We start from the raw sequence: 16427 nt of genomic DNA on the forward strand, positions 1-16427 counted from the left end.
TCTTATACACAGTGAGTTCTGAGTGCTTGTTTAGAGAAAGAAAATATTGAATTATATTCCACACAGACTGGGGTAAGTGCAATAGAAAATGTAGAGTGACCACTCAAGACGTGTCAGTCTAATGTACTTTCTCACTTTTAAAATTTCTCAATGAGTATGGATGGCTGGGGAAGTGAAAGGCTATGCAGTCCATTTTTCTGACTAAATATGTGACAAATGTGAAGTGCATTAGAGGATGTCCCCAGTGTTCTGAAAACCAGACATCTCAGGTTTATGCTCTAGTAGCAAGAATAGCTGACTGGCCAGAACAGGCCATTCTCTAGGAAACAGAGAGCTCACCTACATGCTGGAGAGCTTTTAGACCGGAGCCGGGAGTAGAGAGCCTCTACAGTTACAGCATTTGGATGGTGAAAATGGGGTGGCCTCCTTTTCAGTGTTTTTTTTTTCTTTTTTTTTTTCTTTTTTTTCTTTTCAGTGTTTTAAGCGAGGAAGTAGGCACATCCAGCATCTGGAAAGGATTTCCTGAGTTCTCACATGATTTCCCTTTCCGACAGCCGCTGTATGTGTCCCGCTGAGAATCCTGGCTGCAGAGACCAGCCCTTCACCATCTTGTACCGGGATATGGACGTGGTGTCTGGACGCTCTGTTCCTGCTGACATCTTCCAAATGCAAGCAACGACCCGCTACCCTGGGGCTTATTACATTTTCCAGATCAAGTCTGGGAATGAGGGCAGAGAATTCTATATGCGGGTAAGAAGGGGTGCTGAGTGATGGTCACCATCTTCAACAAGGTGTTCTGTTGTCTAGCCTGGAACATGCTTCTAGAAATAGGCCAGAGTGCAGCCAGGAGGGGCAGGTGTAAAGGCAGGAGAGGGAAGCGGATGTGAGTCAGACTCCAATGTCCTGGCTCCTCTCACTTTCTGTGTGGTCTTGCGAAAGTTGCTTCTCCTCTGTGAGCCTCAGAACCCTCACCTGCAGTGAGAAATCAGGCCAAGATGCAATTGTAGGTCTCTTTCCTCCTGCAATTCTTCTTTTTTCTTTTTTTTAACCATTAAAAAAAAAATTGTAGTATAGTTAATTTACAATGTCGTGTTAGTTTCAGGTGTACAGCAAAGTGATTCAGTTATATTTATATAGATATATCTGTATCTGTAATCTACATATGTATATTCTTCTTCGGATTCCTCCTGCAATCCTGTGGGAGAGGAATTCACATATCCATTTTTTTCCATCCACTCATTTGACAAATACTCATCAAGTACCTACTATGGCCTTCTAGAAACTAGAAGGACTTCTAGTGAACAAAACAGTCCTGAATCCCTGCCCTCGTGGCACATCCATGGCAGTGAACTTAAAGGCATTCCTCACAGAAGTGGGCTGTAACCTGCGCTGTCCAACACGGTGGCCGCGTGGCTCTTTAAGTTTAAACTAATGGAAATGAAGTAAAGTTAAAAATTAGGTTCTTCTGTTGCACTATCCACATTTCAAGGGCTCAGTAGCCACAGGTGGCTGCTGTATTAACTCAGATATAGAATAATTCTGTCATCATAGAGAGTTCGATGGGGCAGCACCAGCTTATCCATATCGGGAAAAAAATTAGAGCACACACCCTAAAATAGATTTGCTTCTTTGTAAATTACATACACCCAATACTGTACCATTTCTATTATTGAGCTTCACCTCCTGCAACCTCTGGGGTGATCACTTGTCTTTACAGCCCCCTGGCTTAGAGCGATGTTTTTCACATTTCAGTGTGAATTTGGGTACTTGTTGAAAAAAGGAATTCCAGAGCGTCCTCTCTAGAGAATCTATTTCAGAAGATGGGGGCTAAGGCCTAGTGTGTCCGTTTCCAGTGGCTGCTGTAACAGATTGCCATTAACGTGGTGGCTTAAGACAACAGAAATTTATTCTGGAAGCCAAAAGTCTGAAGTCATTTTCACTGCCCTGAAATCAAGATGTCAGCAGGGCCATGCTCCCTCTGGAGGCTCCAGGGGAGAATCCATTCCTTATCTCTTCCAGTTTCTGGTGACTGCCAGCATTTCTTGGCTTGTGACCACATCACTCCAATCTCTGCATCCCTTGTCACATTGTGACAGAGACTCCTCCTCTTCCGTGTGTATCAAATCTCCCTCTGTCTCTTAGAATTGACAGTGACTGGGTTGAGGGCCTATCCGGGTAATCCAGGATAATCTCCCCGTGACCAGATCCTTAACTTCATCATGTCTGCAAAGATCCCTTTTCCTTATAACATTTACAGGTTCCAGGGATTAAGACCTGATACTCTGGGGGCCATGATTCAGCCTAGGAATCTGCATTACTAACGAATACAGTATGTGGTCTTCCAGGGTCCCTGTGGGGCGCTAGACTCAGAAGTTTACACACTTTCATGGGACACAGCCCACTGGCCTGTGAGGGAACCACATATCTGAGATCTTTCCCTGCCCTCTCCCCAGCCCCGGGGCAGAATCTTCCAGTCCTTGCCTCTGGTGCTGGGACTGTCGGAAAACAGAGAGGTCTCAGAAGCAGGATTAAAACAGATTAGAAAAGGCCCCAGGAGCTGGTATCGTGCCTGTTTCCTCACTAATACGTTTTTGGCAAGACCCTAACAGGGCTGGGTCATGTGTGATAACATACCTGTGGACCCAGCCTCTGTAGATCAGTGTAGTTAGGTCAAGGGCTTTGGAAGAAGATGGAATGAGTTGAGGATAGAGGAACTTCTCAAGATGAAAAAGATGAGCTGCGCCTCTGTCAGTCCTTTCCTCAAACCCGTAAGCCATAGCCACCCAGCACAGCCCACCTGCCTGAGCCTCTGGGGGCTTTCCACCCCCCGACGCCCCCCCCCCCCCCCGAGCATAAGCCTAGCCCACCAGGATTCTCTAATCTGGCCTCTGTCATTTGTACAGACACAGTGGGTCCCAATCACAGGGCACAGAGATGCCCCTCTTGGGGATTTAAAATACCATCACCCACATTACCTGCTTCCGGTTACCCTTCCACCCCCCCCCCCACCCACCCCCCAGCAGAATAGAGGATCTGCAGGAAGTGGCCTTGTCTTGGCAAGATTTCACTCCCAGGTCACCACCTCCTAAAATTCCCTAGACCCAAATGTTCCCTGTGAGGCTGACTTGTAAGAGCTACACCACAATGGTGTGTGTGTGGGGGCGGGGGAAGGGTGGGAAGAAGATTGTCTTCTGCTACAGGTGGAGTGAACACGTGGGAGGGCCCCTTCCTGGCAGCTTCCTCTAGTGCCTGGATTGTCACAGCGACTAGGGGACCCTTGAAACTCACAAAACTTTGAGCTGTATGTGTTTTGCTCTCTCTCTGAGAACATTGAGAAGGGCCCTAATTCTTTAGTATTTATTCAGATGAGGTTGTCAGGACACGAAGAGGGTGAGGGAACATAGACCTGCCCTGGGAATGGCTGAAGGAACTTAGGGATGGGGAGGTGGATCCTGGCTGGAAAGATCTCGAAGGCTGCCCCTGGGAAGAGAAAACAGGCTCGGTGCAGGGGCCCTGTGACGCCACAGGGCATGGGGCCAGGAAGACAGAAATCTGTTGGAGGAAGCAGGGCTTTCCCTTTCCAAGCTGTGCAAAGCTGCAGTGCCCTCCTCAGGAGGCCCCACGGAGTCATTCCAATGTCGGCTCTGGAGACAGGCTGACCTGCCTCGTTTGCGTTCTATAACTTACCAACCGTATGACCTTGGGCAGGTTACCTAACTTCTCTGAGCCTCAGTTTCCTCATCTGTAAAGAGGGGATAATGACAGTATCTACTTTAGGATTGGATGAGATCATCTACTTAGCACAGTGCCTGGAGAACAGAACGGCTGTTTTTATCAAACCAGCTGCTTTACGTGGAAACTTCAACTACCCAGTCTCTCCTTCAGTGTAAAGTTCCACCCCGCACCCCATCCCCCTCCCCTCCCCCTCCCCTCCCCTCCCCTCCCCCTCCCCCTTCCCCCCCCACCCGCCAGCTTGGCCTCTGTACTGCCTTCCTCTTCCCCTCCCCACACCGACCGTGCTGCCCTGGCTCCTCCTCCAGGGTTTTGGGGATGCAGATGGTGGAAGGGGCGTGGTTAGGAGGGATGGGGCCATTGTAGGCAGGCCTTCTTCCTCTCTCTGGGGCACAGCCCAAATGCTCTTGCTTTAATGGGATGCTTTGTGGGTTCTTTGGAGATTTCCCTGAGGACTTTGCACTGACCATTCCCAGATGTGGGCTAGGGCCTCTAGTTGGCTGCTTGTCACCGCAAACCTCTCTCAGAAAGTGTGTGTGTGTGTGTGTGTGTGTGTGTGTGTGTGTGTGTGTTGCCTCACGCTGGCGGGCAGACCTTACACGGGGCCTTCAGGACACCAACAGCCGCTCCCCTGCAGCCCCGTCTCCTCCCCGTGGTGCAAGGCAGCTCTGGGGCTCTCTTCCCTAGACTTCTCCGGGGAAATCTGATGCTGCTCTCTGCATCCTTTAATGTCAAGGGACCCGCAGTGAAAGCCCCTCTTGCTTGATTTTGGGGCTGGTAAGTGTTTAATACACTTCTATCGTATAACAACAGCAACAGGAACTACACAGACAGCGCTGGCAGCAAATCCTGTACGGGGCCGGACATACTCCAAGGACTTTTCATGTCTCACTCCTTTCATCTTCACCACAATCCTGTACTCTGGGGCCTGCTTGACCTTCCCGACTTTACAGATGAGAGCACTGAGGCACAGGGAGGCGAAGTAACTTGTGGAGATCTCACAGCTAGGAAGCCCCAGAGCAAGATTCGAACTCGGGCAGTCTACCACCAGTATCTGTACATATGCTCCCATTTCTCTTTAGGATGCAGGGTATCTTCACCTACTTTCCTAGCTTTGGGGTCTCAGCCGAGATTGAGGTAACAAGAAAAGTCTACCTTAACATCTGATCACAATAGAAAGTGTCCAATAAGCATTAGTTACGATTGTATCGATAGCATCGTTTCTGCTGCTGCTGCTACTGTTGTTAAGAGTTTGTGGGCTGCTGGGCCCTGGAGAGGCCAGAGATGCTCAAGGGACTGGAGCATCCTGTGAGGGGTGGGGCTTGACGGCTCTTCAGGCTCTGCCACCCTGAGAGTCACTGACAGTATTACGAGCACCTGGGAAGAGCTTCCTTTCACACAGCAGGCAAGCCACATGCATACAAACCCACACATGCATGCACACGCGTGCACACACACACACACACACACACACAGGTATGCACAGCTACACCCACCAAATGCACACTCAGTCATGCACACACACTCTCATGCACACACACTCACATGCACACACACTTGCTTGTATGCATAGGTACAGGTATGCACACGTGCACACAAATGCACAGGTGCATATGCAGGCGCATGTCCCTTTCATGAGCCCCGTTGGCGATCTGTCTCACACTGAGCCCTGGACAGAGGACTGGTGATTGGCTTTGGCCAGGTGACTTAGGGACACAAGTAGGGCCAGAAGAAGGAGCACGGTCACAGGGTACAGGCTGTGGCCAAGTGCACGGGGATCACGTGGCCGGGCCAAGGGAAGCTGACTTGCTGTGGCCTGGCTGCTTGCCCCATGTCAGACAGTGCCATCCCGCGAGTTGACTCAACAGACCCGAGCGTGTGTAGGAGCAGGGCCACGGAAGACAGACCGCCAGACAGCGGGTGGGCTGTTTGCAAGCTACTCCCATGCGGGCAGCTTCACAGGCATTCAGTCACTCACTCCTTCTTCTGTCATGGAGGTTAATTCAGCACCGCTGCATGTGCAGCTCTGAGTCAGGCATTGAGAGTTTAGGGACAAACAGGATGTGGCCTCTGCCCCCAGGAATCCACACTGTGGTAGGGAGGGGAAAACAACCAGGCAAACATTTACAATGCAAAGGAGTGATTCTCAACTAGAGCGAGTGCCACGGGACGTCAGGAAATTGAGAGACACTTGAGACCTTATCGTACAGCTTAGTGGCTAGAAGCTTGATTTCTGGAGTCAGATGCTCTAGTACCATGTGCTAGTGTACTTAACCTACTTACTTTATAGGGTTATGAGGATTAAATAAGGGATGTATGCAAGGTCATAACCAAATGCCTAGTATCAACCACCATCACCGTCACCGTCATCACTTTGTACCAGTGACCACCAAGTCCACCAATGACGAGAGCCTCTTGGGAGGCCTATTTCATTAATGCCTGGCTCTGCCCTAAAAGCCCAGTGAGGAGTGGAGATGTCGGTCCTTAGCTGTCTTGGCAGGCACTTAAGTCCTCTGAGTGCTTGTGGGCAGGCCTTTCTCAGGCTGCTGTAGATCTGACCCTGGTGGGGATCAGACTGTCTGAGCTCTAAGATTACTTCCAAATAGGAGAGGCAACGATGCTCTCACACTCTGGAGACATTTACAAGGACAGCCCAAAGGGACAACTGAGAAGTTTCCAGCTGTTCCATTCCCCGTCCCAGCCTCTGCAGCTCTCCCTCCAGAGGCCCGCCCTCAGCTCAGGGTCCTCAGCTCCTGGCCTTTGTTCATGCAAACAGTGAAAGCTGGTGAGGTATTTGTATATGTAAATGTCCTGGGCATTTCCCTGTTTGGCTGTACCCTCTGAAGTCCTGGCCCAGGGCTCCGAGGTTTTGCAAGAGTTGACAAGGAAGTGCTAGCGATACTCTGCGTGAGAGGGTGTCAATTGCGCGGATGCTGACGGGAATGGAGGGAGCTGATGCCAAGAGGAAATGGCGTGGCTGTAAAGCTGCTGATAGCCCAGGGGAGGTCCCACTACCTGGGTGACACCTGTCTGCCCGCCCTGCCCTTGTCCTACCTGTGGCAGCTCTTGGGGCTGTCCAGAACTTTATGGGGAGCCCTCCCTTCAAGGAGACAGATAAAATGCCTGGTGTGGCTTTAAAGAAGCCAAGTTTCTTGATTTTGCAGAGCTTGTTGCTTTCAGTTTCTGGGCACAGCATTGGACTCTGCAGCTTGTAGGAAGGGATTATCCAGATGTCCTGTTCCCTTATGCTATTTCCTTTCCAGGGACCCACTCTCTGGCCGTTACACTGACCCCCGACCCCAAGCATCTGTCCTTCAGGGCAGTGCTAGGAAGAAGTAAAATACGCATCAGTCTTTTCTGATAATTGTTGTGCAGTAAAAAAGGCCTGGGGTTTGGAGTCAGACAAAAGCACCAGAATGGTATCCCTTGTCTCTGCCCCTGACTGATCGAGTGACCCTAAGCAATGACTTAACTCATGGAGCCTCAGTTCACAAGGAACAGTGAAAAACAGAAATAATGAGACATACCTTTAGTATGGCAGTTAGGTTCCCCAGCCTGGGTCCTGTGCTTTTAGATGAGCACCTTTCAATTGTTAATGGGCCCATGAATCACCTGCAGATTGTGTTAAGCTCCAGATTCTGGCTCAGTGGGTCTTAGGGGGGCCTGAGATCCTGCATTTCTCATAAGCACCCTGATGATGCCGATGATGCTGGTCCAGGGACCACACTTTGAGTAGCCAGGACTCTCAGAGCTTTTATGGGGATTAAATAAGCACATATACATAAAAGTGGCCGGAAGAGCGCCTCACACAGGGCGGAAGCTCAGTTATGTCAGTCCTCTCTCCTTACCTCCTTGAAAGCTTCAGAAAAAGATTCAGAGGAGGAAAAAAGCTCACATGAAGTTATCAGGACCACAGCGAGAGGGTCACAGAGTGGTGAAGCTGTAGGTGAGTGCAGAGTGTCCAGCTGGGACCCCCAGCAGGGGCTACGCTCAGAACCACCTGGAGGCTGGTAAACAGGTCACACTTCTCCAGGCATCATCGAAAAATCCACTGAAGCAGAAAATCCTAGAATCGGCCCCTGGAATTGTTAGTTTAAAAAGTGTCCCAGGTGCTTTGGAGCTGTTTACTTGGGAACTACTGATCTGGTACAAACCCTCATTTTAGAGACGAGGCACAGAGAAGTGAAGTGACAGCCCTGAGTCACGTAGTTAGCTTGGACAATTATTCATTCTTTCATTTGAGATACAGTCACTGAACACTTAACCACATGCTAGACACCGTGCTGGGTGCTGGGGGGTTCAGGGGTGCAAAACCTGCCCCCGGTCCTTGCTCTTACAGAGTTCATAGTCTAGCGTGGACTATGACACATGGTAACGAACACCTTCCTTCTTAGGCGGAGGAGAGGGTGCACTGGCAGAGGGTCAGAGGGACCTGAATTAGATGGGGGAAAGCACAGAAGCTCCTCCGGGGAGGTGATATTTCAGGTGGGACCTGAAGGGACAGCAGGGAGAAGCAAGGTGGAGCATGAACGAAGTCGGGGGAAGAGCCTGGCATCGAGGGATGGCTGTCTGCCAGCAGTGGGCAAAGAGGAGCGCCCCGATTGGGGCCACAGAGGCCGGCTGTGGCCAGACCACCTGGCCTTCCGCTTTGGTGACTGTCCCAGAGGCCACGTCTCCTGACGGACAGCTTTCCTCACCCTCTCTGCCATTGTTCAACAGCTTCTGGGGTCAGGCTCACCCTGGTTCCTTAAGCCAGTCAGACTTTCTCTAACTGGTATCCCCGGTTCCGTCCACAGCAAACAGGCCCCATCAGTGCCACCCTGGTGATGACACGCCCCATCAAAGGGCCCCGGGAAATACAGCTGGACTTGGAAATGATCACTGTCAACACCGTCATCAACTTCAGAGGCAGCTCCGTGATCCGACTGCGGATATACGTGTCTCAGTACCCGTTCTGAGCCCTGGGCTGGAGCCTCTGACACTGCCTCTCAACAGCACCAAGGGACAGGAGAAGCGAAGGAACCAGAGGGAGAATGAGAGCGAGAAAGACGTGATGCCCTTCCTGCCGAATGTCTCCTGGGGAGTCAGCCCCGAGTCCTGACCACGCCTGTATTATTATAAACCCCATCCCGTCACTTTGAAGGACATGCTTCCCCAGTTGCTATGACACAGTTATCAAAAAGCATTACCATTGGCACCCTAACCTGAGATTGACGGTGATTTTTCAAGGCCTTCAGTTTATTTCCATATTTTTCAAAGAAAATAGATTAGGTTGGCTGGGGTCTGAGTCCACGTTCAAAAACTGTGAACCGCTTCCTCTCACCTCCTCCAGGCCTTCTTTCTATCTCTCGCTGATTGCTTCTTTGCCAAGGCCCAAAATGCTCCTGGGGATGCTGGGTGTAGCTAGCTTGCTTCTTGCATGTACAGAGAAGGCTATGGAAAGAAACCACAGCAGGATCTAAGGGTTTTTAAAGAGTCTATTTCAAAGCCATGTCTGGTATTTTCAGCCATAAAAGAAGTTTTAGTTGTCCTTAAATCTGTATAACTGTTTAATCCTTTCTTGTTCATTTGAGTATTTTTTTTTTTTTTAATCCACGGTAGAATTCCTTCAAAAGGCCTTAAGGCACGTGTTATGTTCTGTCTTCCCAAACCCAGTCTCCTCTCCATTTTAGCCCAACGTTTTCTTTGAGGACCCCTTCATCATGCTTCCTTTAGAATTTTTACACAACTGGGTTGGAAGGCAGAGGTCTCCAAACTGATTAAATATTTGAAGAGATCTTGTGTTTGGTTCATTTTGACATCATAGATGATTGAGCATTTGGGGTTGGTTCTTGTTCTCTTTAGTTTATTGTGTACTGGCTTGAAAAGCTCTCTGGAGAGTGAGATCATTGTCAACAACATGATAAGGAGTGAGGGTGGGGAGAGAAATGGTGCTGGAGGAGGGAGGGGAAAGCATGAAGCCTGAACCTTATTCCGTTCAATTGGAAGACAGCAAACAACCCCCCGTGATGTAGATTATTTCCAGGTACTTTTCCAGAACAGGAATGTATCAAGTTACTTTAAATCAGTGGCCCTCATCCCTGACTGCGTAGTAGATAACCAGTGGAGCTTTCTAGAAGAAAACCTGACTTCCTGGGCCTCACCCCCAGAGATTCTGATTTAGTCAGTCTTAGGTAGGGCCCAGGCATGGGGAAACTTAAAACCTTTAATAAGTAGGTGGAGTTGAGAGCTCATTGCATAAAGAGAGGGAGATAAATGTGGCCCAAGCCCTGGTCACCTTGCCCTCAACATCTTTTCTTACTTGTAGGGTTCATTTTCCTTTTCCTGGTCAGGGACCTGAATTCCCTTCAATCTTGGTACCCCAGGCAGGGACAAAGAGAGTCAACAGTGCAAATCACCGATGGGAGAACAGGTGGGGACAGCTACCTTTGCGTCCCATCCCAGGAGTCAACCCTGTTACCGAGTCCAAGCTCGTATTGCTTGCTGCACGACAGGCCAATAAATTGAGCAACTAATTATTGAGGCAAGGAATAGCAACTTTATTTGGAAAGCCAGCAGACCGAGAAGACGGTGGCCTCATGTTGCAAAGAACCATCTTGCCTGAGTTAGACCTCAGGCTTCTTTTATACTAAAAGGGGAAGGAGTAAAGTCAAACATTTCCTGGTTCCGGTCGGCCTCCAGAGGGGATATGTTAATTCTTCCTTCCTAAAACAAAGCTCTTCCAAACCATTCCCCACTGTGCCCTCTCTGTCAGGTTCAAGTGATATTAACAGTAGCACCAGCAACAAATCAACAACACACAGCCCCAGTTTCATAGCTCAGAAAAGAAAGGACAATTTCCTACAGACTTGCCAGTGTGCGGACCCAGCTCCACAGAGCAGAGAGCAGTGGTGGCCCTGAGCCCTGGGCTCCCCCTGGGTGGGGAGGCTTAGGTGTCAGGACTGGGTGTGGAGTTAGAATGCTGAAGGCTGATGTGAGCCGCTCCGAATGACTGACTCAGGCTCAACACAGCTCAAGGGTAAGGTTTCCTTTAACTTCTGAAAAAGAAGGAGGGGCAGCCTTGTCTTGGTGATTTGAGGACCCATGGGTTTCAGAGGTGCCACATTTGGAACCAGACCTGAGTCTCTAGGACTTGCATTTTATTTGTTCATGTCAAGACGTGGCTTCCTACTTCTAAGAAAAAGGGCACAGAAAGACTCATAAAAGCAGCCTCAAAGGACTTCTTGGCCTGCAGCTTGTTCTTTCCAAACACAGTCTGATGAGTTCAGTGTAAATGAATCAGAAGCATGTGGGATCAATTTACCTTAAAATACCCTAAACTGAAAACTTAAGGGAAAAATGCCCTGGGGCCAAGCGTGTACGTACTGTAGGGCCAAACCCCAGACATTTGGGAAACAGTTACAGAGGCTCCCAGAACCCGAAAAGCTGCTGCCTTCAGCCACCCCTTGGGAACAGTCGGGTGTTATTATTTTCACAAGACTGGGGAGAAGCCTGCTCTTCAAATCTCAGCATTGTGCCCCCTCCGCGGGAGTCTGCTGGGGCTGGCTGTCCCCTTGGACCCTGAGGTATCAGGCCGTTCCACACCTGTCCCCCCTCATCAGCGTTGCCCCATCTCCGAGCTGGGCTGAGAGCTTGTCACATGAACCCCGCTCCGTTCTGTTCCATCAGGGCTGGAAGAATGAAGGACTCTGTGGTGGAAGAGTTGCCAGATTAAGAGCTGGGACACCTGCAAAAGTTCTTGCGTTACCACCTAAGCTTCTGGGTTCAATGTGGATGAAACCTTCCATTCAGCTGCCTTTAATTCTAAAGTTTTGTGATTTCTTGAAATGTACTCTGGGGATGACAGCCAGCATTTCCATTAAACTGCAGCTCGAGAGTTTCACAGCCATTTGCCAATCATAACACTTGCTAACTGGCACAGAGTCCACCTACCTGTAGCCTCTCAGGCCTGGAAAACATACTTCGAAATTTTCTTAGGTAACTGTCTTGGCCCTTGGGGTGTTATTTTCCCAGATGGTGAAAACATTTCAGCAGGTCTGATTACCTCATTTTCGGTGGTTTCAATGTATGCTTGTGGACTGAGTGTTTACTGTAATATGTACAAACTCTTCATCTGGGTGAGCCAAGAGGGTCACCCAGAGAGAGATGATGCCATAAAGGAGCAACCATTCTTTTCTCTCCTCTCAGCGCATGAAATCCTGTTTGTAGAAGGTTTTCTTTGTAAGAGGAGAACACACTTTGGTTAAGCACCTACCCACCCCACTTTGGTTGGGCCAGTTTCTGGATTCAGAGAGATGAACAAGATAGATACAAGCCCCTGATAAGATATTTATCTAAGGGTTTATGCAGCTTCTGAGACAAAACTGGAATACAGTGTGGTGGGTGCATTTTAGCAGTGTGAACAAAATGATTTTGGTTAGATTTTCATAATTATTGACATGTCTATTTCATACAACAAAAATTCTTATGAACATTCTCAGAAACATGTTTGAAATTTAGAATAAGATGTCTCTGCTTAGGCTTACTAAATACACTGAAAGGAAACACAAAATCAATGTTAGCTAAAAATTTTCTTTCTTTTGGATACTGTTTGTATGTACCTTGAAATGCAATGTTTTAATCTCTATGGAAAAAGAAAAGCAAACTTTTAGTAAAGCTCTTCATTATTTGGAAATTGGCCAATGCTCATCAACTATCATAGAGATACACAGATTGTTCTTTCTTGTTGATATTTTTGTTCTCAATTTTCTTAGTGCCTTTACTTAGCAGATGGCTGATAGCTTCATTAGAATCCCTAACATAAGTAACTAAGAGATGTTTTTTAAAAAAAATAATCAAGAAGTTTCAGGACAAAAAGGAGTGCACTGAGGCAAGATTTATCACTTTGGTAGTTTTTTTTTTGCCGGGGGTGGGGAGGCAGGGGAAGTGACAGCATCCAATTAGAATCTTTGACTTGCTAATGCTTCCTAGCACTGAATCTTCACCAGCATCCATCAGTGAAACAGACCATTAGGCTAAGAAAATAGGTGTCAACACAGATCGATTATATTGTCATTGTTGGTGTTCTCTCAAAGAGGTAACGACATGTTGACAGGCAGTGACTAGCAACACTTTTTTCAGGAATTTGGAGTATTCTTGAGCAATAATGTAAGATGAATGTAGGAGTAAACTGGGCATGGATGCAAACACCAAGGTCCTTATGATACCTATTTATCAAGATTTGATGTTTTTAATTTAATGCTGACTTAGGGCTACCAGAGAGTCATTGGATAGCTGGATGCCATGAAAGTAGTTTTTGTTTGGGGAGGATTGTTTTGGTTTCTACGTAGCCTCTTTTCCAATTCTTGCTCTCCTACTTTCTACTGAGAATGCATTTGATGTTGCAGAACTGGCTTCTATCACAAGGTAGCTACTAGACTTCAAACACATGCCTTGAGTTCTTCTGAGCTTTAATGTACCAACCACTTATAATTTGTCCATAAAGAGGAGCATCGATTGCTCTTATATTTGTTAATGTCCTCCATCCTCTGCTCTTAAAAATTTTACCAAAAAAAAAAAAGTTATTGAAACCAAGCTGTGGTATTCGCAAATAACTTAGCTCTTTACAGTGATTCTGTAGTCTTACAATTTTGTGTTGTCTTATTTTGTTTCATTTTCTTCCAGTTCCACTTTAAAAAAGGCCCCCACAGAGATGTCCACCCCAAGCTTGGCATTTCCACACAGCATTTTCCCAGTCTTTCGGAAAAGCAGATATGTGGGCCAATAACACTGCTGCAAAGGCAGCATTTTTAAGTGCAAAGGCACTATTGAAATCATAATTGACTTTTTTCAGTAAAACCGCGGTTAGTCAAGAGAATCCTTTCAGCTCGGAATCTATGCACACTGGGGGAGAGCTAGGCCCTCTTGCTTCCTGCTTTTGTTGTTGGAACTTTCAATGTATAACCTCTTAGGGCCCTCAGTACAACTTTTAAAACTCTTGGCATCACTTTCCGTCATAAAAGCCAGGACTTTTCTCAAGTAGGTGGCGAAGAGCTCCCAGGTGTACTGCAAGAATTTTGTGACAATAAGACAAGTGGAAAAGGAGCTGGTTGCCTCATTTGGAGCAGCTGTAGAGAAGGGCCAGGCTCTGGAAGGAAAGGATGTTGCTTCCTCCAGCTAATACTGAGCCAGTACTCTGCTAATACTCAGCTAATAAATATTCTGCTCTTCACACTCACTCCCTCCAGCTGCAAGCTTCCATCTTGGGAGATTGCCTCAAGGCTACTCTGGTTCTTAATTTTCACCAGACTTCACTTAGCCCCACTCCATTCCTTTGTTGATTCCTCAACAACCTGCTGAAGGCTGAGGTGGGAAAGAAGAGGACGAGGATAGAGATGGAGCTTCTCTTGTTCCTCCTCGGGAATGTGAACTCGGTTTCCTTGCTTTACTTCTGAGTAAGCTTGTGGGCTTGGAGTTAGGAGCCTCCTTCATTCTCCTCCTCTTCCTCCTCTCATTTCTTCCCTTTATTCTCTCTCTTCTTTCCTTTTCTGCACTGTCCCCTGACCCCTACTGCCTGATCTCCATCCCAAAGTTGCGAGTTGGTGGTCGGGTCCTGTCCAGTGAAAGCACAGCTGGGTCTGAGGGGCAAAGTACAAGACTATGGATACATTTTGATCCCTTCTCCCTCCACCTCCTCTGCTCTTCTTTCCCAAGCACACAGAACCTCTCTCCAGTCTCCAGAACACCCCTTCCTGAGCAAAGACACGACTTCCCTTTTCTCATTTTTCTCCTGTCATTCCTGCTCAAAAAAGAAAGAATCTTTATCCAGTGATCTGACCCTGGGTCTTCCCTGTGGCTGTTCTTCCTGAGGACTCACTCTCAGAGTCCCTTCTGACCTGCAGTCTCCCCTTTCCAGGCTCGACTTCCTTCATTCCAACACCCCTTCGTCAGGAGCCAGGCTACCCCCACTCATTACCAGAAATGCACTTTAAAAAATCTTTCCAATACTCTCTGTCCCTAGTCCATCGTGGCATCTAGCAGCTTGACGTGGTGCCTATAGTCTTCGTGTAATCTGGAGCAGAGTCTGGGGAAAACTGGAGTCCGTTTAAACTCAGGACCGTGCACGGTCTCTAAAGACCAGGGTTTCTCTGCCAGTAACAAATCACCCTTAACTTTCTTTGTAAAATGTAGGCTAGCACTTTTCGTAAATTCACAGATTATAGAATTATTCATCCAAACTATTCCCTAATAGAACATACTGTGGTTTTATGGACAGTAACCTTTACGCAGATCCACCTATATCTTTGCAACCTTCACCCGTACACCCCTTTTTCACAGTGAATTGGGATTTAGTTGCGACTTAAAGGATGACCGTGAAGTCCTCAAGCATAGGAAGGAAAGGACGCTGAGAAGACCAATGTGGTTGGAGCAGAGGATTCAAGGGTGTGTGTACGGCAGGGAGCAATGGAATTCTTTACATTATTGATGGCCCTATTCATCTAAATGAGTTTGTACTTTATTGTAGAGACCAGAATTTCACAGAACACTAGCCCAGCGAGATGCTAACCAGTGCTCCAAGACTGAGGAGTTCGCTTGTTTACTAGATTGGGGAATCTGAATTATGAGTCCCTTTTTGAAAGATTCACAATTGATATTAGAAAATTAAAGCCTCTGAGAAGTCCTACAATGAAAAGGAAACCTGGTTAATTTTTGTATATAGGTGAATCAAACTTATTTGGAAGGGAAATGTTTTTTTCCCCAGAACAACTATCAACGTCTCCAGTAATAATTTTCCTTAGAGTTTGGGAAGTTCTACTGTCTGCTATGGGGGGAACTATGGTAGGGTTTGTATTTTATTTTGTTTTGCTTTTTTTTGTTTTTTTTTGCGGTATGTGGGCCTCTCACTGCAGTGGCCTCTCCCGTTGCAGAGCACAGGCTCCGGACGCGCAGGCCCAGCGGCCACGGCTCACGGGCCCAGCCGCTTCGCGGCATGTGGGATCTTCCCGGACCGGGGAACGAACCCGTGTCCCCTGCATCGGCAGGCGGACTCTCAACCACTGCGCCACCAGGGAAGCCCCTGCTTTGCTTTTTAATTAGGAAAGGGACGTTGTCTTATTTTTAGGAAGATCACTTTGGAAGTGGTGTATGGAGATGGGAGAAATGGGAATCAAGCAGAATACTGCAGGTTGTTCACATAAAAGATCATTACCTCTAAGTTGATCTTTCTGAAGAGAAGGCTGACTAGTTCCTTGCTTAAAAGTCTTTACTGACCCCCAGCCCCGCCTCTGCCCATGGGGTAAAGTTCAAACTCCTGAACGTGACTGACAAAGCCTTCCATGTTCTGGTTCTTGCCTTTTTCTCCAGTTCCATCTCCAATCATCCCCTCCTTCATAACAAATTCTCAAACAAACAACACCCCTCTCCCCTAACCTGAAAGGCTTGTATATTCCCTTCAGCTGCTCCTGCTAGAACTCCTCTCACTGGCAGCGCTTCTCTTCGTCCACTTGCCAGATGCCTCTTCATCTGTCAGTATTCCCCTCAGAGATCAGCTCCTCTCTGAGCTTTCCAGACCCATCCCTGAAACCCTGCAACCACACTGCCAACTCCGCCCTCTACTCCTGTGTAGAAAGAAACACTCCTGTTACCTGTGTTCCTGTGGTTGTGATTACCGTGCAGAGTTCTAAACTGCAAACTTCTTCAAAACACCATTTACACGT

The 16427-nt window shown here is 47.8% G+C and overlaps 1 protein-coding gene across 3 annotated transcripts in view; it reads left to right on the plus strand.

Annotated features, from left to right (window-relative positions):
• Positions 1-9508, plus strand: part of FBLN5 (fibulin 5) — an 83150-nt gene extending 73642 nt beyond the window's left edge. For all 3 annotated transcript variants that reach the window (XM_060165861.1, XM_060165851.1, XM_060165871.1), the window contains 2 exons: positions 555-750; positions 8529-9508. In XM_060165861.1, coding sequence (XP_060021844.1) covers positions 555-750; positions 8529-8690 — 358 coding nt within the window. In that variant the 3' untranslated portion in view covers positions 8691-9508. The remainder of the gene's footprint in view (positions 1-554; positions 751-8528) is intronic.
• Positions 9509-16427: the final 6919 nt, after the last annotated feature.

Source organism: Lagenorhynchus albirostris, chromosome 1, assembly GCF_949774975.1.
Source record: "Lagenorhynchus albirostris chromosome 1, mLagAlb1.1, whole genome shotgun sequence".
In the NCBI taxonomy this organism is placed as follows: domain Eukaryota; kingdom Metazoa; phylum Chordata; class Mammalia; order Artiodactyla; family Delphinidae; genus Lagenorhynchus; species Lagenorhynchus albirostris.